The following is a 27,680-nucleotide window of genomic DNA, read 5'->3' on the forward strand; positions in this document are numbered from 1 at the left end:
TCGAGGCTGCGGTGGCTGGGAGCGGCCACTGCACTCCAGTCTGGGCGACAGAATGAGACTCCAACTCAAAAAAAAGAAAACAGAATGAATTTGCCTGCTTGGTTGTTATTCTTCCCTATATTGGAAGAGTGATGTCCATTGGATGACCAGTAAATGAAGAAAATTACTCTTGGCTGTCATTGGTTGAAACTGGTGTTTCAGGGCATTATGGTTTTATGTAGTCTTGTGTTTTAAAATACAATCACTCACATGAAGGAAAGGTATCGAGACGCCAACAGTGATTGCAAATAAGCAAAGGCAACTGTAATTGTTAGGCTTAAAAGTAACAGAAAAGTTTGCTCAAAGTAAAGTCTCTTATAATTCCTCATCTTGATATCTTTTTTTTTTTTTTGCCTTGGATATAGCTTTATTCTACTGAGATTTTTCTGAATGATAAATGTTTTTAAACTAAGACTCTATTGAGAATTTTTATTTGTTCTTTTCTAAATTCATAGTGTTTTGTGTCTTGAGATTATCAAATTTTCATTTTTAAAATGCCCTAAGGAATAAAAATAAACTTTATTGTTTAAAAAACAACAAATTCATAAAGTGAATCATCAGAGGCTGTGTTTTCCCCGTTGTATCTCCACAACCTACACTGTGATTTTCACCCTGAGGTTTCCCACAGACCATGTAGGGGAGTTCCATACAAATGTAAACTCTGATAACCCAGATTTCCTACAGTGACACCAGCATGAATAATGTGAAATCTTCAAAGAAAGACAACTTGTTATCTAGCTTGACAGCTCGGATTGCAATATGGAAGAAAGCAAGGTCTTCCTGCCCTGGTTTGCACCTTTCCTCCTTCCCTCAGTTAGGGAAGAAGAGTTTGGACACCAAACTGTTAGCAACAGGTCCCACTAAACAACTTTGCTCACAAATTTTCGCTTCCTTGTCACTGGTATGCTAATTGTACCTCAACATTTTTTTATCTCTAAGACCTATGAGGTGAAATGAGTAAAAAAAAAAAAAGTTTCTAGAACAATATCTTGCTCTTGGTCAATACACAAGAGACTTATTCTTTCTCCCTTATTCTTTTCTCCCCTATCTCTTCCTCTTGGGCGGTTGGAATAGAAAAGAAAAGAATAAAAAAGATGGAAATGGTGATGAGATAATATTGGGAATACAAGAAAACCATTAGATCAAATCTGGTATGAATCAAACTGAAATATAGCATATAAAAACATATTGTGATAAGTTCTTCCCTCCCAAATTCAGGGAAAGCTTTGAACAACAAAGTTATCCTCCTCTTTAACTATAAGTCTTACATTAGTCCTCTAATAAAAATAATGAACCGCCGGGCTCAGTGGCTCAGCCTGTAATCTCGCGCCTTTGGGAGGCTGAGATGAGTGGATGGCCTGAGCCCGCGGGTTCGAGACCCGCCTGGGCAGGGAGACTTCATCTCTACAGTAAATCAAAAAATCAGCCGGGCGTGGTAGCACACGCCTGTAGTTCCAGCTACGTGGAAGGCTGAGGCGGAAGGATCGCCGGAGCCCAGCAGGTCGAGGCTGCGGTGGCCGGGAGCGGCCACTGCACTCCAGTCTGGGCGACAGAGTGAGACTCCAACTCAAAATAAATAAATAAATAAATAAATAATGAGCCACTCTTTACATAGTTTGGCAAAGCTTTATGTATGGTATAAAATTTAAAAATGCATAATAGTGTTTTTAAACCAACAACATTCTCTTACTTTCAATATAACAAGTAATTTATCTGGACCTACTATTTTGTTCTTTATATTGAGCTGAAAATAAAGACTATCCATCTTTAGAGCCACCAGACCTCTATCAGATGATTCCAGAAGCACCTTCTATAATAATTTACTGCCTGATCTTTCACACGTTATTTCATTTCCTAAGCATCATTCTCTTCAAACGCAAAATGGGACGACTAATACCTTCTCCGTCTGCTTCACAGGGAAGTTGAGAGGGAATTGTGGATAGAAAAGAGGCTAAGGAAAGTATTAAAAAGATATAAAAAATAAGATAAAATTGTGCTTGTTATGTACTGGGGGTGTCAAAAATGTATACACATTTTAGGAGCTGTTATCTATGTTTTACTTCGAGTTCACCATGATCAGAAGTGTCTGGATGCTGATGGTAACCACTTTGAGTACCTCTTGTAATTGCAGAAGTCAAATGTGACTTATATTCATCTTCTGCTTTCGGTATATATTGAGTATCACAAGTTTAATACAGTTTTTTCCTTTCTTAAAATGTGTACACATTTTTGGCACCCTCTGTATATGATAGTGGAGGTAATTCTTTATGTCTAAGCAGTTTTCATATTATATAATTCATCCTATTCCAGGCACATCATTCTGAGTGAGTCTGAGCCATTTCTTCTGAATTAGACACAGGCTTTGTGTAGTCTCTATGCCAGAAATGTGCATAACGGTATTTCTGCGAGCGCATAATGTATAGGATATGGGGGTTTGTTGAAATCCCAGGGGTTGAGACTTGATGGAGAATTCTTATCCAGTAAGACACAGAGATGACAGATGGGGGAATGTTGAATGCGAGTAATGAGCATGTATGAACAGTAACTAAGTGCCACATCCTATCCTCATGCCTGGGGTACAAAAGGTGTGAGGGATCCCACATTTGGTGCCTTCTTAGAAAGAATCCCAGGACTCAGCATACAGCTGAGGCTATGATTTATTACAGTGAAAGAATATAAAGCAAAGTCAGCAAAGGCAAAGTTTCCTAGAGCAAAATCCAGAGGAAACCAGGTATAAGTCCTCACCCACTGGAGTCATGTAGGATACACTTAATTCCCTCAGCAACAAGATGTGACAACACAGGTAATATGTTGTCTACCACAGACGCTCAGGAGAGACTCAATACCCAGAGTGCAATACTGGGAACTGGTCATGGGGTCATCCTCTTCCTAGCCCATACCAAACATCTAGACTCCCAGAGGGAAAACAGATGTTTAGCATAAACCACGTTGTTTGTACCGACAGTTTAGACACAGTGAGCCATTCTTATCAGGGACTGGTGGGAGCCCTGCTGAAATCCTAGTTCCCAGAGACCAGCCAAGGTTCAAACTTGCAAACAGGCCCTTTAAAGGATAACATTCTCGGGACTGCTATGTTAACTCTTTTACGCACACGGAGATATAAACAATTGCAACGTAGGTGGATAAATGCCATGATTGATTCATTTAACTGAAATTTACTGACCCTTTGAAGGAGGGTAAGAATGAGTTCAATGAGATACCGTTGCTGTACTCTGTCAGACTCAACTTTACACCTCAGTACTCCCCTCTCATCCACTAACAAGGTACTTTGCCTAGGAAAAGCTCTGCTGCTGGGCTCCAAATTCCTGCTCCTACCCGCCTTGTCTGTCATACCATTTCTCCCTGCTTGGCCTCTTGGGTCAGTGTCACGGACTACTCCTCAGCTTGACTTGATCGGATTCCACCCTGGTCCCCAGTGTCCTCAGGCCAGGCCTGCCCTCATCCTTACCCCAGTCAAGGTCTCCAGCATCCCACCTCTCATCTGGCCTCTTTGCCCCCTTTCCCTGTCACAGGAGCGCCCAATTTCTCGTCGAAGCCCTAGCTACTAGGGCCTATCCCTTTCCCTCAGTTAGTGCCTCAAAAGCCATTCAGCTTCTACCCGCAGCCTTGGGTTGATTTCCACACTGGTGTCCTGCCTGGGAGTGGCTAGAGCTTTAAACTTAAGGTTTCTCTGCTTTTCCTTCTGGGAACCTGTCGTGCAGGAGCCCTACCTGCTGTAGCTAACTGCAACCAGTGCCTTCAGCATCTCTGCAAGCTCCTGTTCCCACCGCCCTTGCTCCTTCTGAAAAGATCCGCCGGTGATCCCCAAACCCAGCCCTCTTTCCTCTTGGAGGGAGGGCTGTAGCAAAAGCACCAAGCTCAAGGTTTACATGGCTCCAGCTGGAGATGGGAATACATCAAGGCAACCTAAATTGTCTCCCAAGTCCCCAGATTAGCAAAAATAACAAAGAGGTAGGTGGTAACATTTAGGCCTCCTGGTGATATCGGGCAGCAAGTTCAGTGGCCCGGCTAAGTAGTGACAAAAAGTCAACTTGCTCCCTCCACATGACCATCCACAGCCCCAGGCAATTCAGGCACCCAGAGGCTTCTGGGAATACCCAGATGTGAGTGTCAGCTTAGCCCTCATTTTCCCACTAAGTGATTCAAATGACAAGCGCAAGGAAAAGGAATCAAGGAACGAAGCTGGTGGGGCGGTGAAGAGCCAGGGCCTGGAAAGCTGGGAATGCCAAGACAGGGGCACATTGAAAGACAAGAGGCACAATCAGACTTGTCTTTTAGGAAGATCCCAGGCAGCTGGAGGGAGAAAAGATGGAGGGTGAATCTGGAGGCAAGCGATAAGCACAAACAATTTTGTGACGATCTTTTAAGCGTCGGCAGGGCCTGAGCTAGATCCAAGGCAGCATGTGTAGAGTAGAGAAGACAGAGATGAGGAATATGGAGACGATCAAATATCAGGATTTGGGAGTGGGGCTGAGAGAAAGGAGGGGTGGACCATAATTCCCTGCCATAATTCCAGCTTGGGGATCAGCGGCTTCAGCAGTAACTCCATTAGGATAAATAACACATTAGACTCTTCTTTGCTCGGGAATTTTAAACATTTTAAAAAATGTTTAAAAGACTGGGCTCAGTGGCTCAGCCTGTAATCCTGCTCTTTGGGAGGCCGAGGTGAGTGAATTGCCTGAGTCCGTGGGTTTGAGACCTGCCTGGGCAACTTGGCAAGACCTCATCTCTACAATAAATCAAAACATCAGCCGGGCGTGGTAGCGCGCGCCTGTAGTTCCAGCTCCTTGGAAGGCTGAGGCGGAAGGATCGCCGGAGCCCAGCAGATCGAGACTTCAGTGGCCGGGAGTGGCCACTGTACTCCAGTCTGGGTGACAGAGTGAGACTCCAACTCAAAAAAAAATTAAAAAATAAACAATGTTTAAAGGTAAATAGTATCGGGAGACCAATGTTGAATCCAAAACAACTTCATACAGTAGCTCCCTCTTTCCTTGCTCTGCATCTGAAGTGTTCTTACTGGGTTTCGTTTTGTTTTGTTTCCTCTGAAGGTCCAGAAATGCCCTTAGTGTGTTTGACAGACTTTCAGGCTCTTGCGCGAGAACTGCTGTCCAAGTCAACTCGGGATTTCATCGAAGGAGGAGCTGATGAGAGCTTCACACGGGACGACAACATTGCAGCGTTTAAAAAGTCTGGTCTCCCGTAGCCTGTCTGTCGTTGAGCTGAGGTGCACTGGTTGTGAGCTCCCTGGATGGCAGCAGCCCCAGTTTCTGCCTCCAGGAAACGCAGTATATTCAAGATAGCATCATGCGTTTTTGTTGTTGTTGTTGTCATTTTGTTGTTTGGGGACAAGGGCAGAGGGTTGGAGAGAAAGTGGATCCAGAGAGAACTCACCTTGGAGCTCGCACACGAGTCATTCTCCCTCTGCATCCCAGCAACTTATGACCTGGCGAGACCAGAGTCCCGGGATGGCCAGCTAGCTGGCAGCGAGGAGAAGTCTGCTGGTCGGGCCTTGACCTCCTGAGTTCCTGACTCTGACTGGGAGGAGAAAACGTAGGGCAGGAGAGGAAACTCAGGTTTGGAGGAAATGTGATGACCCAAGGAGTCTTAGGGAAGATAAGAGATTGTATCAAGGGAGAAGAGATGGACTGGAAAATTAGGGGCTAGGGCATCCTGAGTCACCCAACAGCTGCCCATGGGCCAACACTGGCCCATGCCTGTGGGGGGGCCACAAACAAAGGATGGCTTTTCATTTTTAAGTGGACAGGGGAGAAGGGCAGGAGAAATTGAAAGAAGGGGAAGAATTTGTGACATGTAAAAACCATAGGCAATTCAAATTTTAATGTCCATAAAGAAAGTTTCAGCCGGGCTCGGTGGCTCAGCCTGTAATCCGCGCCTGTGGGAGGCTGAGGTGAGAGGATTGCCTGAGCCCGCAGGTTCGAGACCCGCCTGGGCAACTTGGTGAGACCTCATCTCTACAATAAATCAAAAAATCAGCCGGGCGTGGTAGCGCATGCCTGTAATTCCGGCTACTTGGAAGGTTGAGGCGGAAGGATCGCCAGTGCCCAGCAGGTCGAGGCTGTGGTGGCTGGGAGCGGCCACTGCACTCCAGTCTGGGTGACAGAGTGAGACTCCGATTCAAAAAAAGAAAAGAAAGTTTCATGGAACACAGCCATGCTCGGTCATTTACTGTTATCTGTGGCTGCTTTTGTGCTACAACTGCAGCACTGAATAATTGTGACAAAGATGATGTGAACCGCAAAGCCTGAAATGTTGACCATCTGGCCCTTTATAGAAAAAGTTTACTGACTCTAGTGATAGAGCAATCAGGAGAAAACAGAGAAATGGGATGCAAAGGGAGCGCTACCTTCTGCATGTTCACACTTAATTAGCACTATACTAAACACATCTATTTAGTTAGTTAGCTAGTTAGTGAGAGTCAGAGGTCTCATTCCGTTGCCCAGGCTGGAGTGCAGTGGCATAATAACAGCTCACAGCAGCTTTGACCTCTTGCGCTTAGGCAGTCCTTCTGCCTCAGCCTCCCCAGCAGCTGGGACCACAGACGTGGCTCACCACACCCAGTGCATTTTCTTATGTTTTTGTAGAGCTGAGGTCTTACCATGTTGCCCAGGACTCAAGCAATCCTCCTGTCTCAGCCTCCCAAAGTACTGGGATTACAGGGATGAGCCACTGCATCCAGCCTCTACTAGGCACATTAAATGATTTATCCCATTTTGTCTTCACAAAACAGTGAAGAAATTTGGGCTATTTTTCCTGTTTCACAGATGAAGTGACTGAGGCTACCGTACTCAACCTTGGACAATTAGTAGTTTCAGAAAATTTTTCCAAGTTTGTGTACAGAAATAATAAGACATTGTGAAAAAAACAACAATTTTTGGACCCTGAGGTCAAAAGGGCTGGAAGAGAAGCGCTGGCCCCTCTGACTCACACTATCTGTGGAGAAAAGGATGCTTGATGTGGCCCCAAGGGCAAGCCTCTCTTTGGTCCCTTAGGAGTCAGGGCTGGGGCTAAACGGTGAGTCTCTGAGTTTAGGATGAGGACAGAATCACGAGGCCCAGTATCCAATTGTCCTAAAAGTGTGTTTTATATATTTGTTATCTGAGAGTTTTCCTGCCTCTCCTAAAGCAGTAGTTAAGTCAACCTTCACGCGCCTCTAACACAAAAACCAGATCACTCGCTGGAAGTGGTCCTTTTGCAGCGGCCTCTGCTTACTTTCTGGAGAATTTATTTATCACCTGAGAGGGAAAAGCCTTTCTGCCTATTCTTTCCCTTCCTAGTCCTTGTGGTGATGAAACAATCCCACCATCCAAGCGCTGAGTGTCCAGTCAAGGAGGCACAGGCTCGAAGACACAGACCCTTGACAGAGCGAGGCAGGGATAGTGTCGACTCCACGTGCACTAGCAGCTCCTAAAAGGCTGATGAATGTGGAGGGGGTGTTGAGGGTGGTATCCTAGAAATGAGCCTCCTGCTGGAGCCACACCGCTTACTCAGCTCTCAGCCAACTGAAGCCACCAAGGTTTCACGGGGCCCGGTCTGGGGCAGACCTGACCAGGAATCAGGGAGCCGCAGCCTCGACAGCACCTCCGCGCTGAAGAGTCAGCCGTCAGCAGGAAACCTCTTCGTTGTCTCACACAGAATCCGCCTCCGTCCCCGATACCTGAGAGATGTGTCGAAGGTGGACCCCAGGACCACCATCCAGGGGGAGGAGATCAGCGCCCCTGTTTGCATCGCGCCCACAGGGTTCCACTGCCTCGTCTGGCCTGACGGGGAAATGAGCACAGCGAGAGGTAGGACCCAGCCCGACCTCGAGGCTCCTTGCTCAGAAGTCTGTGTGTTCAGGTCTCTCTTGGAGCAGGGGCAGGGGACGCCAGGATTTCTCTCTGATAGGGCCTTAGGAACAGCAGTCTGGTTGACATCAAGGAAGGTGGGAAAGGGGATGCTCAAAGCTATGTTTGTGTCCTCTTTCGCCTAAGACTGAGGAAACATTCATTTGCCATTATCCGGAGCAGTCCGAGTGGACAGGGGCTACAGATGAATAGGAAGGTGCTGAAATCCCGCCGAGTCGTCCACCGGGAGAGAGTACCGGCCCCTCTGACCCACACTATCTGTGGGGAAAAGGACATTTAGTGTGACCCAAGGGTGGGACTTTTCTTGGCCCCTATGGGCCAGGGCTGGGCCTGAATGGTGAGTATGAATTTAGGAGAAGAGCAGAATCGTGACTTTAGGTCCTACCACAAAGCCCTGGCAGTTGCTACTGCCCAAATGCTTCATTTCCATTCTTCTCCATTGGCCCTGCCATCTTGTTGGACAAAAAGTTTCTTGTTGCACACCTTATTCTTGTCCTGCATCCTCCACCATGAATAATAATCATAGTAATAATAACGACAATAATAATAACAATAATAGTAATAATATACTAATGAGATGGGGCTAAAAATACCCTCGAGACTCTTGTAATCTTCACTTGAGGTCAAGTCTGTTTTTGTGAATTGCCCAGGGCTTCCCTGGGATCTTTTCATTTGGCTCCATGATACAGGAAGCAATGAATCCCAGGATTCTAGAGCCAAAAGTAACATCCATCTTGATGGAAATAGGAACCAGCTGTGGCTAGCTTGAAATATGGAGATCCCATATGAGTATGACTAGTTTACTCAGTTTTCATGACTGAATATGCTGTGCTAGTGTGGGATACAAGAATGGGGCATCTCTTGTTGAGGTGGAGAATTTGATTAGGCCAAATCCTCTGCCCCTGAATTATGGCATGATAGTGACATCAACTTGTTGGAGAATCCTACCGAAATGATTAAAGTAGCAAATGAGAAATGTCCAACACAGCAGGGGCAGCAACGCCATCCCCAACCTCATTCTCACTCACATGGGCACAGATCATCACTTTGCCGTTAAAAATATCTTCCATACCAAGCATTTCATTTAATCTTTCAACAACCCTCAAGGCAGGGACTCTTACTTCCCCCATTTGACAGATAAAGGAAAGGACGGACTCAAGGTCACATAGCAAAGAAGGGGTAGAAGCAGCATTCTCCTCATTTCAGACATCACTACAAGTTTTTCTACTACAAATTTCAGGCTTTTTCATCAGAGTTACACTCCCTTAACCTGTGCCCTCTCTAATTCTCTCCTGCTTCATAAGACGTTCATTAAAAGCCCTTTATTTATTTATTTAGCTTTGGTCAAAATGCTGTAACACCTAATACGTTTGTGCAGACTACCTGGCATCTCTAGCTGGAAATACTTTATTATGGAGTACAGGGTTTTTACGACAGGTTACACCAAGGGGGATCCAAAAAGCTTCATGCCTCTCAATCTGATCAAACCATCTCCCGTCCCTTCTCTACAGAGAAGCAAAATGAAGTCAAGTTTTCCAGGCATTCACAAGGCAGACTGGCCAGAGCCACACAGACTCCCAAGGCTTCTCGGCCCAGTCCAGGTATTTCTGCCCTCCAGTCTGAATCATGTCCTTTGCTTTGCAGCTGCCCAAGCAGCTGGCATCTGCTATATCACCAGCACATTTGCCAGCTGCAGCCTTGAAGACATTGTTGCTTCAGCCCCCAAAGGCCTGCGATGGTTCCAACTCTATGTACAGACAGACTGGCAGCTGAACAAACAGCTGATCCAGAGGGTAGAATCCCTGGGTTTCAAAGCTTTGGTTCTCACTTTGGATGCACCCATACCTGGCAACCGGAGAGACGACTCTCGAAACCAACTGGACTTGAAGAGGAACTTGATGCTGAAAGATCTTCGATCCCCTGAAAAGGTAGGAAAGACACCAGACTCAACAGGCAGCCGTTACGGAAAGCAAATTTCCTTCCTTCTTTCCTACTTCCTTTCTTTCCACAGTATTTATTGAATGTCTGCTCTGTACTAGACACTGAGGATGCAGAAGTTTAAAAAAAAAAGCAGATCTCATTCCTGCTCCCTAGAGCTTCCAGAGAAGCAGAACATTAGACCCAGTGTCCTCAGTGCCTACCCTGTAACCAGAAAGAAGTATTTTGGCCAGAGCTGGATGCTGAGAAATAGGAAAGCCATAGAAAGGGTTTTTGTAGGGAATAGGCAAGCAAACTGAAAAAATTCATTCATTTTCTACTTCTACTTCACACTCAAAAAATGATAATTTAGGCTGGCACACACAGACAAAACTGGCTCTTTGAAGAGGATGCTCACAGCCCAGGTGACTGGCAAGCCAGCCTAGCCAGCCCAGGTTCCACCTTGCTGCCTTGAAATCTGAGGAGTCTGGTCAGGGTTGCTACCCTCTCCCCCAGTGATGATGCTTGTGTGTGTCATGTGAGCCATCCCAGGTGTGAGGGAAATGAACACCAGGCACTAAAAGAAAAGAAAAAGAAAGAAATCTGAGGAGTCAATATCTCCACACACCTAGAACTCATTCATGGAGCACCAGGGTGTTGTATTGCATCTGTTTGGAATTTCCGAACTAGGTGATAACAAAGGGTACTTTGCCCATTAAAATCCTACGATTGAATGGTGTAGAGTGCCCCAGAGAAAGCAAGCCATGGTAAAGTCAGACTTTCTTGGCTACAGTAGAGATAGTAAAATCAGCCTTTTCAGTAGATGGGCAGCTGTAAAAACCCAGCCAAGTGACCCAACAGTTCTACTTATTATTATTATTAACCACTAATCAGTCTCGAGGTGTTCCAAGATCCTTATTCAGATTCCAGAAGCATCTTGAGATTTATGAATATTTGATATACATGATAATCCAAGGTTAAAATTGGGTAATATCTGATTTAGGATTATCAATGTATTGATTATTTCTTATTATTCTATGCCTATCCCATTCAAAACACATCACACTAACATAGACACACTTTTGCTTATCCATCTCACATTCTAAACTCTGTACACTTTTTTTTTTTTTTTTGAGTTGGGAGTCTCACTGTCGCCCAGACTGGAAGGCAGTGGCCGCTCCTGGCCACCGCAGCCTCGACCTGCTGGGCTCCGGCGATCTTCCGCCTCAGCCTTCCAAGTAGCTGGAACTACAGGCGCGCTACCACACTCGGCTAATTTTTTGATTTATTGTAGAGATGAGGTCTCACCAAGTTGCCCAGGTGGGTCTCAAACCCATGGGCTCAGGCAGTTCACTCACCTCGGCCTCCCAAAGCGCAGGATTACAGGCTGAGCCACCGAGCCCGACCATAAACTCTGAACACTTTTAAAGTAGAAACAGGGCCAGGCTCAGCCTACAAATCCAGCACTTTGGGAGGCCAACGCAAGAGGATTGCCTGAGCCCAGGGATTCAAGACCAGCCTGGGCAACTTGGTGAAACTTCGTCTCTACAATATATCAAAAAATAGTTCCAGCTACTTGGAAGGCTGAGGCAGAAGGAATGCTGGAGCCCAGCAGGTCGACGCTGGGGTGGCCGTGAGCTTTCCACTGTGCTCCAGCCTGGGAAAATATGGTCGGGCTCGGTGGCTCAACCTGTAATCCCAGCACTTTGGGAGGCCAAGGCGAGTGGATTGCCTGAGCCAGTGGGTTCAACTTGGCAAGACTTCGTCTCTACAATATATCAAAGAATTAACAGGGTGTGGTAGTGCGCGCCCGTAGTTCTGACTACTTGGAAAGCTGAGGCAGAAGGAATGCTGGAGCCCAGCAGATCGATGCTGGGGTGGCCGTGAGCATGCTACTGCACTCCAGCCTGGGCGACGGAGTGAGCCTCCAACTCAAAAAAAAAAAAGTAGAAATGGTGTCTTATTTGTCTTTGTGTCCCCAGAAACTGGCATAATTATTGTGTAGCAACAGGATTCATGGTTAATGCACAGGTAATTGACAAGCAAAGTTTGTCAGGGGAAAAAATGAGCTAGAAGCATTGTTAGATTTTCTTGCTCCTCTTCCAGACTTATAAATAAATGGCAACTCTCTGCATCTGTCTCATCTTTGGGATGGGCCCAACAGTCTTATGGGAGTTCAGGACTAAGGTTCCCTTTTTATTTCCTGCAGGGAAATCCAGCATCTGATTTGCGGACATCTCCCCTCAGCGCGTCTTTCTGCTGGAATGATCTCGCCTGGTTTCGGAGCATAACTCAGCTGCCCATCATCCTTAAAGGGATTCTGACAAAAGAGGATGCAGAGTTAGCTGTGAAGCACAGTGTTCACGGCATCATTGTTTCCAACCATGGTGGAAGGCAGCTTGATGATGTTCCTGCTTCAGTAAGTGGGGTGACTTCAGAGGGGCTTGGGTTTGGGAGTGCTGTGTGTGTATGTGTGTGTGTGTGTGTGTGTGTGTGTGTATGTGTGTGGGTGTGGGTGTGTGTCTCCACAACAAGATAGTCTGTAAAATCTGGTGCACATTCCCATCTACCATACCATGTGTTGGTATATACCTGTTAATTTCTTTTCTTTTTTTTTGAAAGCAGGATTTATTGAGAAGACAGAAAAGCTCCCACAGTGGGAGAGGACCCTAGGGGGTTGCCCTCTTTTTAATAAACTTTACATGTATCGCTAAACCCCATGCCAATGTTGCAAATGGGTGTTATTTTACACACGGGGATACTGGAGTACAGAGATGTTGTCCAAGTTCCCATAGATAATGAGTGGTTAATGTGGAATTTGATAAAAGAGATATTCAAAAGCACAGAGCACAGAGGCCTCCTGCCTCATGGTAGAAGTGCTCGACCTGAAACTTGCATGTCTGCGTGGGATGTGACCTCATATTTTTCCAACTGACACATCCCAGGAAGGAGCAGCGCTCACTTAATCTAGTAAATAACCATCTTTCACAATAAAACTAAAAATGCCCTAATAAATCCTTTGCTAAAATCTACAACAACCTGTCATTTTTCTTCCTTAACTCATGAATTTTGTGTCATGAGTTTGTGATTTGTGGGGAAGAAAATGAGGAAAAAGAAGTTAGCAAAAGGATCTTTAAATGGAAATTTGTTGTTGATTTATTTTTATGGAGATACGTTATATTTTTTCAAAAGTTCTATGGTGCTTGACTTGTTTTAAGAAAAGGAAATGAGCCGGGCTTGGTGGCTCAGCCTGTCATCCCGCACTTTGAGAGGCCAAGGTGAGTGGATTGCCTGAGCCCACGGGTTCGAGACCTGCTGGGCAACTTGGTGAGACCTCATCTCTACAATAAATCAAAAAAATCAGCGGGGTGTGCTAGCGCGTGCCTGTAATTCCAGCTACTCGGAAGGCTGAGGCGGAAGGATCGCCGGAGCCCAGCAGGTTGAGGCTGCGGTGGCCGGGAGCGGCCGCTGCACTCCAGTCTGGGCGACAAAGTGAGACTCCGACTCAAAAAAAGAAAAAAAAGAAAAGGAAATGAGGCCAGGTGCGGTGTTTCATGCCTGTAATCCCGCGCTTTGGGAGGCCAAGGTGAGAGAATTGCCTGAGTCCAAAGGTTCGAGACCAGCCTGGGCAACTTGGCAAGACCTAATCTCTACAATAAATCAAAAAATTAGCCGGATGTGGTGGCATGTCCCTGTAGTTCCGGCTGCTTGGAAGGCTAAGGCGGAAGGATTGCCTGAGTACGACAGGTTGAAGCTGCGGTGGCCATGATTGTGCCACTGCACTCCAGCCTGGGTGACAGAGTGAGACTCGAACTAAAAAGAAAAAAGAAAAGGAAATTAGGGTTTTTTTCCTTTTAAGTTTCATTAATCTTTTTTATTATACAAGTAAGACATGTCCACTTCTGATAAATTATAAAATATGCATAAGCAAGAAGAAAAAGATAAAAATCATTCCTAATTTCATCACTATCACTATTGCTAATTATTTTGGTCATTGTCATTAACTTCTTAATGCAAATATAACTTTTCTTTTTTTTTAGATTGGAAAATATAGTTTATTTAAAAAGTAAATTCGAGAGAGAGAGGAAATTCACCTCCCCAAGGTAGGGAAGGGGACCAAAGCCAGGAAACATAGTGACAGTCATAGCTCAAAGAGCACATGACCACACCAGATATAACTTTTCATGTTAAAAAAACTATAAATAATATTTTATAATTTTATTTCTTTTCCCATAGCAATATATTAAGAGCAACTTTTTGTTTCAATATATATGTTCCTCTTCTTATCAGTGGTGTGTAGTATGAACGGACAATTTATAGAACCAGCCTCCATTGTTGAACATCTGTACTGTTTCCAACGTTTCGCTCTTTTAAAGAGTGACCATTCTCAGTGCTAAAATCTTTAGCACATTCTCAGTTGCTTCTTTCAGATAAATTCCCGGAATTAGAAATGCTGCATTCGCCGGTTGGTACATTTCCAAGACTTGGGCTGTTTGGTGGCGTATGGCAAGTCACTAACCCCTGCTCTGCACCAGGCTCTCACCAGAAGAGAAGAGGCCGAGAAGTGGCACCCTCTACAGAGAGCAGGACACCTTTTTGCCGTGGCTCTCTGGCAAGAGCTGGATTGAAGGGCTTGGCCAGCCCTCCTACACTCCATTCCAACCCTCGATCTTAGGAGAAAGCGGTTCAGCAGAGGACAGGCTGAGCTCTCACGCCACCCGGACAGGATGCCAGCTGCCTCTCACACAGCCGGTAGTTGGCAGAACAGAGAAAGCAAAAGAGCACAAGCAGCCCGAGTCGTACCAACTGTGACTAGATGGGAGCCGGGAGCCACGAAGAGCCCACCATCAGCAAGCAGCAAACATGGTAGAATATAGGCTTTTGAAAGAAAACGAATCGGAAACATTATGCATTCGGGGTCAGGCTCTCATGAATCGACTTAGCTAGTCTTGCTCCCTCGGGCGAACTGAGACAGGACAAAGAGGAAGACGAATTCTCCCACTGTGCTCCCCCAGTAGAGGATGAGTATTGGCTTAGGCAGCAGCCAGAGAAGGGCGACTATCTCCTACCCTGTTATGCCGATCAACGTGCTGTTCTTCCAAGCCACTGGTTTAACACCCAAACCCACAATCACCCAGGAGCCGCCCCACTATTAGTTTAAGGCCAGTGCGGTGCTTGCCTCGGGCTCAAAAGTTAAGAAGGGGCCAAAAAGCTTAGCAAGATAAATAATATTTTGATGCACTATTTAAACAATGAAAAGTCATGCAAAAAGAGATCTATGGTGAACAAAATTGTGACATTTTTAATAAAGACGGGACTGGGGGCAGTGGCTCACACCTGTAATTCCAGTACTTGGGGAGGCTGAGGCAGGACGACTGCTGGAGCCCAGGAGTTTGAGACCAACTTGGCAACATAGCAAAACTTTGCCTCTACAAAAAAATGAAAACATTAGACGGGTGTGGTGGCCTGTACCTGTAGTCCCAGCTACTTGGAATGCTGAAGTGGAAGGATCACCCAGGAGGCTGAGGCTGCCGTGAACCATGATCACCGTGATCATGCCACTGCACTCCAGCCTGGGCAACAGAGTGAGACCCCGACTCAAAATAAATACAAAGATAAATGAATGAATGAATAAAGACAGGATCCGACCCAGCCCTTGATGCCTGACTCATTTTAAAAAAAAGGAAATGAGGTTTTTTCCTTTTAAGTTTCATTAACCTTTCTATTAAATAAGACATGTCCACTGCAGATCAATTATAAAATATGCAAAAAGAAAAAGATAAAAATGATTCCTGATTTTATCACTATTATTTTCACCAATATTTTGGTCATCGTTGTCATCAACTTCTTAATACAAATATAACTTTTTTCTTTTTTTTAGATGGGAAAATACCGTTTATTTAAAAAGTAAATTAGAGAGAGACAGATAGGAGATTCCCACCTTACTCACTACATCTTAATCCCGGCTCTGGATCCAAGAACATTTTATATGTAAAAACAAGCCCCCAACTTACAGGTCAGAGCTTGCAATTTGATTTTTTAAAACATTGCATTCAAATATGACTTACTTGAGTTTTTTGCATCCCTTGAAACCTTGTGCCCGAAGTAAGCGCCTCACTCCTTGTCAGGCTGGTGTCAGTTCTATGAGGAGCAGGACTATCTGAATGAAGTTCCCATCTCTGTGAAGTTTTTTGGTTTTAATTTTTTATTTTAAGGATGCGGGGTACAATTCAGGGTTAGGTATGCAAATGCTCATTATGCAGGTCCCCTTGTGGATGAGGTGTGCCCCCCTGTCCTCTGGAAGATTCCCAAACTGCCAATCCCACCTCCCTCCTACCTCACCCCCACTGCCCCCCGGCAGTTTCCCCCTACTGCCAATCCTTTTCTTATAGTGTTACGATAATTGTTCCAGGTTCGCTTAAGAGTGACCACATGTTGTTAGGGGTACAGGGTGAGGGTGGAGATGAGGCGTGCAGCACTGCCGGGGCTGGCAAGCTGGAGGTGCACGCTGGCAACCCCGAGATCCCAGTAGATGCAAAGAATTGTGACACACAAAAAGGTTAAGAAAAAAGAGTTTATTTAAAAGTAAATTAGATAATCCACTCACCTCACCCTCCCAAAGGCACGGGATTACAGGCTGAGCCCAAAAAATCAACCGGGCGTGGTAGTGCATGCCTGTAATTCCGGCTACTCGGAAGGCTGAGGCGGAAGGATCGCCGGAGCCCAGCAGGTCGAGGCTGCGGTGGCCGGGAGCGGCCACTGCACTCCAGTCTGGGCGACAGAGTGCGACTCCAACTCAAAAAAAATAAATAAATAAAAAGTAAATTAGAGAGAGAAAGTGAAAGAAGAGAGACGATTCACCTCCCCAAGGTGGGGGAGGGGGCCAAAGCCAGGAAGGATGGCGACAGCTGCGGCTCAAAGAGCACGTGGCCACACCAGACTCTCGCAAGGCAAAGGCCACCGGTTGCTTGTGGTTGAGTCCTTTTGACCATTCCCCTCGATGGGGGAAGATCATCAGGGTGATTGGGTGGGGGTCTGCCTCCACGTCTCCACAGAGGGGCAGGCAAGCGCAGGCACCGATGATATCAGGTGATGGACAGCAGGCAGATGGGTGGGTTAGTCATATGATTGCTGCCATGATGGGGCTTATCTGTGTCACGTAGTTCACAGAGGGCTGATTAGGTTAGCCCTGGGAGGGGGAGGATTCCTGCAAGAGACATGTTAAGACATTTGCAATTCACAAACTCAGACACTTGCAACTCACAAATTCCTTGACCAAAGGTGTGGTGGTCTTATTACTTTTATGACTTTGGTCAGCCCAAGGGTGATCTCTGATCTTCAGTCTTGACAAGAAACCTAAAAGTTTACTAGAGATTATTCTACTAAACCTTGAATGGTTAGGCTGTCCTGGTTTCGCATCTGAAGGAGATTTGCCCAGGGGGATGGGATAGGCTGCTGCTTGTTCTGTAGTAGAATGTCTGAATGCTTGCTAAGCAAAGTTTTTTCTAGGTTTCTATAGGTACCTTTCACATGTGATAGTCAGTTCTTTGTTTCTGTGATAGATCACTCAGTATTATAGCCTCTAAGTCCATCCAAGTTGCTGTGAAGTTCATAATTTTGTCCTTCATTATGGCTGTGTAATATCCATGTATATATACCACGTTTTTTTAATCCAGTCCTCTATCAATGGGCAGCATGGTTGGTTCCATGTTTTTGCTACTGTGAACAATGCTGCAATAAACATGCGTGTGCAGGTATCTTTCTCCTAGAGTGATTCGAGTTCCTCCAAGCATATTCCCAGTAGGGGGACTGTGGGATCGTATGGAAGACTGGTTTTTAGATCTTTAGGAATCACCAAACTGTTTTCCACAGAGGTTGTATCCGTTTACAATCCCATCAACAGTACAGAAGTGCTCCCTTTTCACCACTTCCTCTCTAGTATCTGTTGTTTTTTGAGTTACTGATGATGGCCGTCTTGACTGGAGTTAGGTAGTATCTCAGCGTGGTTTTAATTTGCATTTATTTGATAGCTAGTGAGGCTGAGTATTTTTTATGGATCTGTTGGCCACCCATATGTCCTCTTTTGAGAAGTGTCTATTCATATCTTTTGCCCACTTTGTAATAGGGTTGTTTGTTTTTTTCTTTTCCGCACATTTGAGTTCCTTATAGGTCCTAGATGTTAGGCCTTTGTCAGACATACAGTTGACAAATATTTTTTCCCATTCCGTGGGCTGTTTCCCTGCTCTCTTGATGGTTTCTTTGGCTTTGCAGAAGCTTATCAGTTTGACGAGGTTCCACTTGTCTATCTTATCTCTTATGGCATGGGCGCTTGGGGTTTTGATCAGGAATTGGTTGCCAGTTCCAATTTCCATAAGGGTGTCTCCTGCATTTTCTAAGGTTCTTATAGTTTGAGGTTTTACATTTAGGTCTTTGATCCATTTAGAGTTGATTTTTGTGTATCAAAACCTTGTTTTAATCTTCTGCATGTGGTCAGCCAGTTTTCCCAGCACTATTTACTGAATAGGTTCTCCTCTCCCCAGTGGTTGGTTGTGGAGGCTTTGTCAAAGATGAGTTGGTTGAGAAATTGAGAGTTTGCTTCTGGAAACTCAATCCTATTCCATTGGTCTATATGCCTGTTCTTGTCCCAGTACCAGGCTGTTTTGATTATTGTAGCTTTATAATAAAGTTTAAAATCTGGGAGTGTAATACCTCCCACTTTGTTTTTTATGCTGAGGATTGTTTTGACTATTCATGGTTGTTTATGTTTCCATATGAATTCCTGTATTATCATTTCCAGGTCTGAAAAGAATTCTGCTGGTAATTTAATGGGTATTGTATTAAATCTGTAGATTGCCTTGGGTAGGATGGACATCGTAACAATGTTGATTCTTCCAATCCATGAGCATGAAATATGTTTCCATTTGTTTGTGTCATCTTTGATTTCTTTGAGCAGTGTTTTATAGTTTTTGTTGTAAAGGTCTTTTATGTCTCTGGTTAAGAAGATGCCAAGGTATTTCTTTTTTTTTTTGGTGGCTATTATGAAGGAGATTGTGCTTTTTATTTGGGTTTCTGTTTGTTTATTGTTGGTGTATAGAAATGCAACTGTCTTTTGCACATTTATTTTATAACTTGAAATTTGCCTAAGTCTTTTATCAGTGCAAGGAGGTTTTTGACAGACTCTGCTGGGTTTTTGAGGTATAGAATCATGTCATCTGCAAAGAGGGATAACTTGACTTCCTCTTTTCCTATTTAGATACTCCTGATCTCCTTCTCTTGTCTGATTGCTCTAGCTAAGACTTCCAAAACTATGTTGAAAAAGAAGGGTAAGAGTGGACATCCTTGACTAGTTCCAGTTTTCAGGGGAAATGTTTCCAATTTCTGTCTGTTTAGCAGTAAGCTGGCTATGGGTGTCTCATAGACGGCTCTTACTATTTTGAGGTATGTTCCATCTATGCCTAGAAGTTCAAAGGTTTTTATCAAGAAGGGGTGCTGGATATTAGCAAAAGCTTCTTTTGGCGTCTAATGATATAATCATGTGGTTTTTGTGTTTACATCTGTTGATGTGTTTAATGATGTTTATGGTCTTACGAATGTTGAACCAGCCCTGCATCCTGGGGATGAAGCCTACTTGGTCGTGGTGGATGATTTTTGAGATGTGTTGTTGGATCTGGTTTTCTAGGGTCTTTCTGAGAATTTTAGCATCTATGTTTATCAAGGATATTGGTTTGTAGTTCTCCTTCTTTGTTGGATCTTTGCCTGGTTTGGGTATCAATGTGATGTTAACTTCACAAAATCATTCGGGGAGAGTTCCATCTATCTCAATTGCCTGGAGTACTTTCTTTTTCTTTTTCTTTTTCTTTTAGAAAGCAGGATTTATTGAGAGGACAGAAAAGCTCCCACAGTAGGAGGAGACCCAAGGGGGTTGCCCTGGAATACTTTCAATAGAATTGGTATCAGTTCTTCCTTGTATGTTTTGTAGATTTCTGCTGGAAAGCCAGCTGGTCCAGGGTTTTGGTTTTGGTTTGGTTTGGTTTTTTGTAGGTAGTTTTCTTATGACATAATCAATTTCTTGGATTGTTATTGGTCTATTTAGGGTGTTGATTTCTTCTTGTTTCGATCTGGGGAGGTTCTGTGATGTCAGAAAGTCCTCCATTTCCTTTAGGTTTTCAAGTTTGTTTCTGTACAAGTGTACATAGTAGTCTCTGATAATCTTTTATATTCCTCATCTTTTGCCATTTCTGATTGTGTTTATTTGGGCTTTTTCTCTCTTTTTCTTGGTCAGTCTAGCTAGGGGTCCATCAGTCTTGTTTATCCTTTCAAATAAAACAACTTTTGGTTTTGTTGGGGTTTTTTTATTATCCCTTTGTCTTCTATGTCCTGAATTTGGGCTTTTACTTTGGTGATCTGGATTCTCTACTAAAGTTAGGGTTTTGGTGGTCTTGATTTTCCAGCTTCCTTAGGTGATTTGTTAGATTATTCACTTGTGATCTTTCCATTTCTTCATGTGTGTTCGTAGAGATATGAATTCCCCTTTTAGTACTGATTTCATGGCATCTCAGAGGTTTCGGTAAGGTGTTTCTTCATTTTCATTTGCTTTGAGGTATCCTTTAATCTCTGTTTTGATTTCCATGTTGACCCAGGAGTTGTTAGCATAATGATGTTTAGTGTCCATGAGTTCTGGGGAAACTTTGTTGTTAATATTTATTTTTATTCCACTGTGGTCTGAGAAGGTGCATGGCAGTATTTCAATCCTATGGAACTTACTTATGCTTGACTTATGGCCAAGGAAGTGGTCAATCTTCGAGTTCTTTCCATATGGTGATGAGTAGAATGTATATTCTGAGGTTGTTGGGTGGAGTATCAATTCTGTAGGTATCAATTAAGTCCATTTGGTTAAGTGTCACAGTGAGGTTTCGGATCTCTTTGTTGATTTTTTTGTCTTGATGATCTGTCTAGGGTGGTGAGTGGGGTATTTAAGTTCCCAGCTATGATAGTGTTGGAGTCAATATCTTTTTTAAGTTTACCTAGAAGCTGCTTTATGAAAGTTGGTGCTCCTATGTTGGATGCATATATGTTTAGGATGGATATTTCTTGTTGATGGACTGAACCTTTTATCATTATGTAGTGACCTTCTGTATCTTTTCTAATTATTGATAGCTTAAAGGGTATTTTGTCTGATATTAAGATTGTAACTCTTGCTTTCTTTTGTGTTCTGTTTGCTTGAAAATTTTTTCCCATCCTCTTACTTTGAGTCGGTGAGTGTCCTTTCTGGTAAGATGAGTCTCTTTTGTTGCCTCATGACATTTTATCCAATTTGCCATTCTATGTTTTTTCAGTGGTGCATTTAGTCCATTCACATTCAGGCTAATTATTGAGATGTGACAGTTTATCCCTAGCATGAGGTTCTATGTAGAGTTTGTTGTTGCTGCTGCTGTTTGTTTGTTTGTTGTCTTTCTTTTGATTTGGGGGTTGATTCATGTGTGTTTTCAATCTTTTTCCTGCATCTTTTGAAGGATGTTGTCATTCTTTTTTTCTTCTCTTCTGTGTTTAATACTTTCTTAAGTGTTTCTTATCAATCTCGTCTGGAGACAGCATAAGGTCTTAGGGATTGAATGTCTGGGAAGGATTTTAATTCTCCATCACTGATGAAGCTTAGCTTAGCTGAGTAGCTAATTTTTGATTGAAATTGTTTATCTTTGAGAACTTTGAAGATTGAGCTCCAAGCTCTCCTAACCTGAAGTGTTTCTGTAGATAAGTCTGCTGCTATTCTAATTGGTCTTCTCTGGTAGGTAGTCTGACCTTTTTCTCTTGCTGCCTTTAAGATGTTTTCTTTTATACCTACTTTGTATAGGCAAATTACTATGTGCCCAGGAGTTGGTCTTCTCATTTGTTGTCTTGCAAGGGTTCTCTGAATCTCTTGTGTTTGAATGGTCATATCATTGCTGAGATGAGGAAATTTGGGGGGGATAATTTCATGGAATGTTTGTTCCAGGGTGGTCTCTGTCTCTCTGTCTCAGAAATTCCAATCAATCTTAGGTTCAGCCTCATGAAATAATTGCTCATCTCTCAGAGGTTTTGTTCTTCTTTTCTATGTTTTTAACAGTTTGGGTTAGTTCCATATTTTGTTCCTCAAGCTCTGAGATTCTTTCTTCTGCTTGGTTAATTCTGCTTGACATGCTTATCAGTTTATTATTTATTTCATTTACTGTATTCTTTAGTGCTGTTATCTCAGTTATCAACTTCTTCATTCTTTCCTCTTAACTCTCCTCAATTCTATTTATTCTCTATTAATGTCTTGATATCTGGGTTTGTGGTTTGAAACCAGTCATTCTGGGGGCTTTTCATTGTTTTCATTCCGAAGTCTGTATTCTCAGTGCCTGGCCTCCCAGGGGTCTGTGTGAGGCCCATGTTCTTGCTTTGGTTTAACTTCATTTGTGTATATTTTCCTCTCCCCCAACCCTTTTTTTTTACCTCTCCTTTAATTCTGTTGTTCAGGGATAAGGGGTAGCTTTTACTTCTGTTTCACTCAATCTCCTATTCTTTCTTATGTGGATTCTCTGACTTTGTTCAATTCTGAAGCTGGACTGTGGGGGGGGGGGCTGTACTTTTTGAAGTTTTGAGATTTAATTGAGAGGGGAGCTGTGATTCAGAAACTATCTGCAGATCCCAGTATCTGCTGACAGGCGTGTGGGCCCCCTGGAACCCACTTCCACTGCCTTACAATCTGTCCATGCAGTAGGGGTATAGGCTTGCCCCCTGAAAGCAAAATGAGGTAAGAAAAAGAAAAAGAATGGAAAAAGGAAGGAGGGGAATGAAAGGAAGGTGGAGAGAGAGAAGAAGAGGGAAAGCAGACAGGTGTACCAACTAACAAATGAAAAGAGACACAAAGAGAAGATTTAAAAAAAAAACATACAGGCAATCATACAAACTCACAAACCGACAAAAACTCCCCTATTGATGTACTCTACCTCAAAAGTGCCCACACACAAACAGAAAATCTAAAACAATAAAACAGCAATAAAATAACAGAAACAAAGTAAGTATGAGAACATAATCAAAAACAGAAATAAAGAGAGGAGTAAAAAAAAAAACTAAAATAAAAAAACAAGCAAACAAACAAAAACCAAGCAAAACAAACAAAACTCGCTCTGAGGCTGTTCCTGTAACTGACGTCCATTTCCTTTCTGCTCTGGTCTCCATCCCCTCCCTTCTGCTCTCAGCGCAGGCAGACAGGGTTGTTCTCAGCACGGGTCAGATGCCCCACGGACTATTGTGGGAGGGGGTGGCTCAGATCTGGACTCACCTGGCTTGCTGCTGCTGCCGCCCAATCTCCCACTCAGATCTGACTGTCTTTGCCTGTTCCCGTGGGGGGAGTGTTATCTGCCCCTGAGTTTGATAAGCTAACCTTGAGGTTCCAGGATGGAAGCTGGGTGGAGCTGGGTGGGGCAGTGAAGGTCTGCCTGGACAGAGAAGATTGCAGTGGTGGGCGCATTTCCTCACCGGTGGTGGGGGTCCTCTCCGGCTCTCCCCAACCTGCTCTCTCCACCAGAGTTCCTGCTGCTCTGCTGTCACAGGTGATGGGGTAGGCCAGGGCCAGGTTGTAGGATCAGTTGTATTCTGCAGCCTTTTCTCAGGAGAGCCCTGAGAACAGCACACAATCCTGTGGGCCCACGGCTCCGATCTCAGGGTGGTGGGGGGTTTCAGTCACCTCTGGAGGAGAACCCCAGGTGCGTGAACCCAAGCCTCCCCTCAGACAGACTTTCACTCACCCACGCACGCAGAGAGTCTTTATAGAGACTCACTTTTGCAGAGACTCTCACAGTCTGACCTGTCCCATCACCGTCTTGCCAGAAATCCCCTCCATGAGGTTTTACGTCTAACATTGTCCTTGTGCTTCCTCTTGGGACCAGAGGAAAGGAGAAGTCAATTGTTGTCTCCAGAAGACACTAACGAGCGTCTTAGCCTAGCCTGAAATTCACTCCCAGTCTATATCTCAAATTATTGTAGTTCTCCTGTCCCACATGGCTCACTAGAAGAGTTTGTCCAAATACATTTATTTCTTTGTTATAACATCATAAAATATTCTAAATAATATCATGCTGGGATCATAAAAATACCCCGCATTTGGACATGAACTCCCTCTAGTTATTACATGTAAGTTCAAAACATATTCAATTCCCCCCACCACTACGACCCCCTATAAACTAAAGTACAGAGTTCTTTCCTCCCTAGTTTCTCAGTCAGCTTCGTCTCAGGCAAAGGAGCTCACTCAGAATTCTGATAGATTTATTTGGCAGCAAAAGGCCTCATGGGGCCCAATTTCAACTTCTCTTCTCAGGCCAACCCCCAGAGAAGCACAGATAAGAACTCTGAGCTTATTTCCAGAACTCCCTCACCAAGGATCCTCCTCCCAGACCCCAGAGGGACTGACTCTTCATCACAGACTTGGAGGTGCCCAGAAGCATGAATTGACCTGGACCACTTGTGTGTTCACTCGAGGTTGGCTAACCTCCCTTCCTGGAACTGACGAGGCAAATAAGGGCCCAAGTTCCATGAAAACATCAGGCCAAAGTGATAAGCTGCTTTCATGTTGTCTTTTAAGGGCCTAATGCTGACTTTTACAGCGCTGAGGCTCCACTTCTATCTTAGTTCTCAGATAAACCATAAGGGAGTCAGGGACAAGATGGTCCAGTGGTGTATAAGGAACGATGTGCAGCCCAGTTTCCCAAGCCAGGCTGCAGTCCAGGCACTCAGGCCGTGGCCAATCCTATTTGTCGTGCCAAAAAGACAAATAAGATGGAGTGCCTTCGCAATGGAGAACGTTTTCTAGCTGTGCCACCTTAGAAACAGAGCAGGTAGAAGAAGACCAAAAGCCAAAATGTTGTTTGAAAAGAAGAATGTTGAGGTGAACATTATAAATGGAAAATGCCCCTTTAGGATGTGAAGGGGACCCCAGCAGTTCTTCCACTCTGTAGACAATGAAATGAGTCAGAAAGGAGCTGGACTAGAGTGAAAGCAGAAAGTGACAGATGAGAGAACTGGAAGAAACCCCCTGGGCCTCAGGAACACAGCTGCAGCTGCTGTTGAAAAACACCAGCAGCCTCAAGCATGAGAGGGGAAGAAACTGTCAACGGCCACACTCTAGCCTGGACATCCTGGCCCCATTCCAGAGACAAACCAGAAAACCCCAGTCTGTGTCTCTTTTTCAGATTGATGCTTTGACTGAAGTGGTGGCTGCTGTAGACGGGAAAATTGAGGTGTACCTGGATGGCGGGGTCCGAAATGGCAACGACGTGCTGAAGGCTCTGGCCCTCGGGGCTAAGTGTGTTTTTCTTGGGAGACCCATCCTGTGGGGTCTTGCCTGTAAGGTGAGAATGGCAAAGCATGGAAGCATGGAAGACACGGTTTCCCACTCATTTCCATGCTTCTCTGCGGCTCACCCTCCAAGCTTCACCATTCTCTAGAATCCCACAGATTCCCAAAGGAGCGCTGCAGTCACGTACGTCGCCATGCTTCCTCTGAAGCAGGGCGCAAGTTTTCGGGGGCTCTCGGCCCTCGCCCCCGATCTTCTTCTCTGGGTTTTCCTTCACTCCAAGGGTCATTCTCATTTCACAGGTATCCCCCATCCCCCCAGCACAGCTCTAATGACATCTAGAATTCACGTTTAGCTGATGATCAAAAAGCTCCTTCATGGCTCTTTTTTTTTTTGTCTTTGTCTGGGGAGCAGGGTGAACATGGTGTTGAGGAAGTTTTGAACATCTTAAAAAATGAGTTTTACACTGCCATGGCCCTTACAGGTAGGTTTGTTTCTTTCTTTCTTTCTTTCGATTTGGAGCTTAAATGCGGGGAGTTAATGAGGAGGAGTGACAGCCCTTCTCCCTAGGTCACCCTTTCCCAATGTTGCAGCGGCCCAGAAGACAGAAAAGCAAGGAAGCATCCCAGACAAAGATTAAGTGCTGCTTTCTGCCCAGTGGTGATGCAGAGCTCTCCTCAGGATCGTTGTCAATTCCAGGGCGGGTCACCTCTGGCTCTGAGTTCTTGCTTCTACTGAATCCGTTCACTGTATAGGCTATCGACATATCCCGTGCCTGCTGTTTCTATTCACTTCAATCAGTCCGGGCATGAAACTCAACCCTTATCTCTATTTCTATTTTCAGAAAAAAGACTCTCTTATGACTTACATTTGTGTGAGTTATACATTTTGCCAAAGCTACGTCACAGATATAGAAGTAATTTCCAGTCACACATTGCACGTTCTGTTATTAAATCCCTCCAGCCTTCTCACCACCGGGGACTTCTCACTGCCTGCTTGACCATGACTCCCAGGCCCATAACGTCACGCTCGTTCCTCCGTCTCCCTTCTCTTTTTGCTCCCTCTCTGGAGTTACTCTTTTTGATCTCCGTGTCCAATCCCAGCTAGTCTTCATCTTGCATATTTTAAGGCCTTCTGCTAAAGAAGAGTCTTTTCCTTTGATAGAACTTTCCCTTATTAAGCAGCTGTTGCATGTTAGTTGCATCCCTGAGTCATATTCTTTCCTCACAGACACTTCTGATATCCCTGAGCCTTATCAGAGCTCAGATAAGATCAAAGACATCAATTGCACACAAGAGCTGGTTTTTCTTTAATGCTAAGATAGGGTTTTTACGTTTTTACCCTGACATTTTGTTGCAGCTGTGTTCAAAGATGGCATGGGCACAGGATAATAAAGGAAGGAATCCAAGTTATTCATTTCTGTACATTAACCATTTTATCAGAGCAAGTACAAAGGTCAAGTCAACCTGTTCCCAGTGGATTACCCCATACCCATGATGGGGTAAGTTGCTGACATTTTATAGAAATAAGTTTTATAACCCCCCTTTTTTTTTAGGCTGCCGGTCAGTTGCTGAGATCAATCAAAATCTGGTCCAGTTCTCCAGGTTGTAAGGAAAAAGAACTAAGAACCAGACTGCTGTGGTTACCCACAGGAGGAAGACAAGCTCACGGCATGATGTGTACAGCTGTTCTACCGGGGAACCACCTGGCCCGGGGTTCATGCCCTGTCCCCTCAAATCCTCCTCCCCTGGGCCTTGGGCCCTCACATCGCTTGCCTTCCTCAAATGTGTCTTTCTTTGCTCCTTTGTCTTTTATATGTGGTTCTCTTACCTAAAATCCTCCTCTGAAATAAAATATCTCCAAAGGGTAGATCAGCAATGACTGAAACAGCTCGTGGTTTCTATGTTTCACATCCCCTGTATTCCTCTTTGAAATAACTATGGAACCTGGCACTCTGGACGGAAGAGCTGTACTTATAAAGCAAAAAAGCACACTCCTCTCGGTAGCTAACAAGGAAATCATATCATTAAGGACATAAGCTTTAGAGTCACACAGACATGGGTTGGACAGCCAGGACGACTGCTAACAAGCTACATGACTTGGGCAAGTTTTGCTTGTTTGGTTTTTTTTTTTTAAATCTCTCTGTGCTTCTGAGTCCTGGTCTGTACAATGGGGATTATATTCCCTATCTCAGTAGGTTGGGAGAAAGATTATGTGGGATGGGGTATGTGAGGTTCAGACCACAATGCTTAGGACCTAGCAGGAGTTTAAGAAACGGTAGCTGTTATCACTATTGTTAGGCAAATCCCCATTAATCTTTCAAGATCTTGTTCAGATGTGACCTAATATTCCCCTGGTTATCTGCTCTGTTCTTTTTATTGTATCTGCACATTCCACTGTTACACCTCTTATTTGAATGTGTTATATTTATTTATTTGCATGCCTTTCTCCACAAATGGACTATGAATGGCTCAAGGCAAGGAACTGTATGATTGATAGTGGGCTTGGCACATGGTGGCATCTCA

General features: G+C 44.3%; 1 protein-coding gene across 1 annotated transcript; it reads left to right on the forward strand.

Moving 5' to 3' along the window:
• Positions 1–4,228: 4,228 nt before the first annotated feature.
• On the forward strand, positions 4,229–26,890 carry HAO2 (hydroxyacid oxidase 2). The gene is made up of 8 exons (XM_008056080.1): positions 4,229–4,387; positions 5,109–5,247; positions 7,714–7,865; positions 9,570–9,853; positions 12,052–12,261; positions 25,052–25,210; positions 25,570–25,639; positions 26,711–26,890. Exons 1-8 carry the CDS (start codon positions 4,369–4,371, stop codon positions 26,764–26,766), a joined length of 1,089 nt encoding a protein of 362 aa, XP_008054271.1. The 5' UTR covers positions 4,229–4,368; the 3' UTR covers positions 26,767–26,890.
• Positions 26,891–27,680: the final 790 nt, after the last annotated feature.

The sequence above is a fragment of the Carlito syrichta genome, unplaced genomic scaffold, assembly GCF_000164805.1.
Source record: "Carlito syrichta isolate Samal-C Ts95f unplaced genomic scaffold, Tarsius_syrichta-2.0.1 Scaffold83011, whole genome shotgun sequence".
Taxonomy (NCBI): Eukaryota; Metazoa; Chordata; class Mammalia; order Primates; family Tarsiidae; genus Carlito; species Carlito syrichta.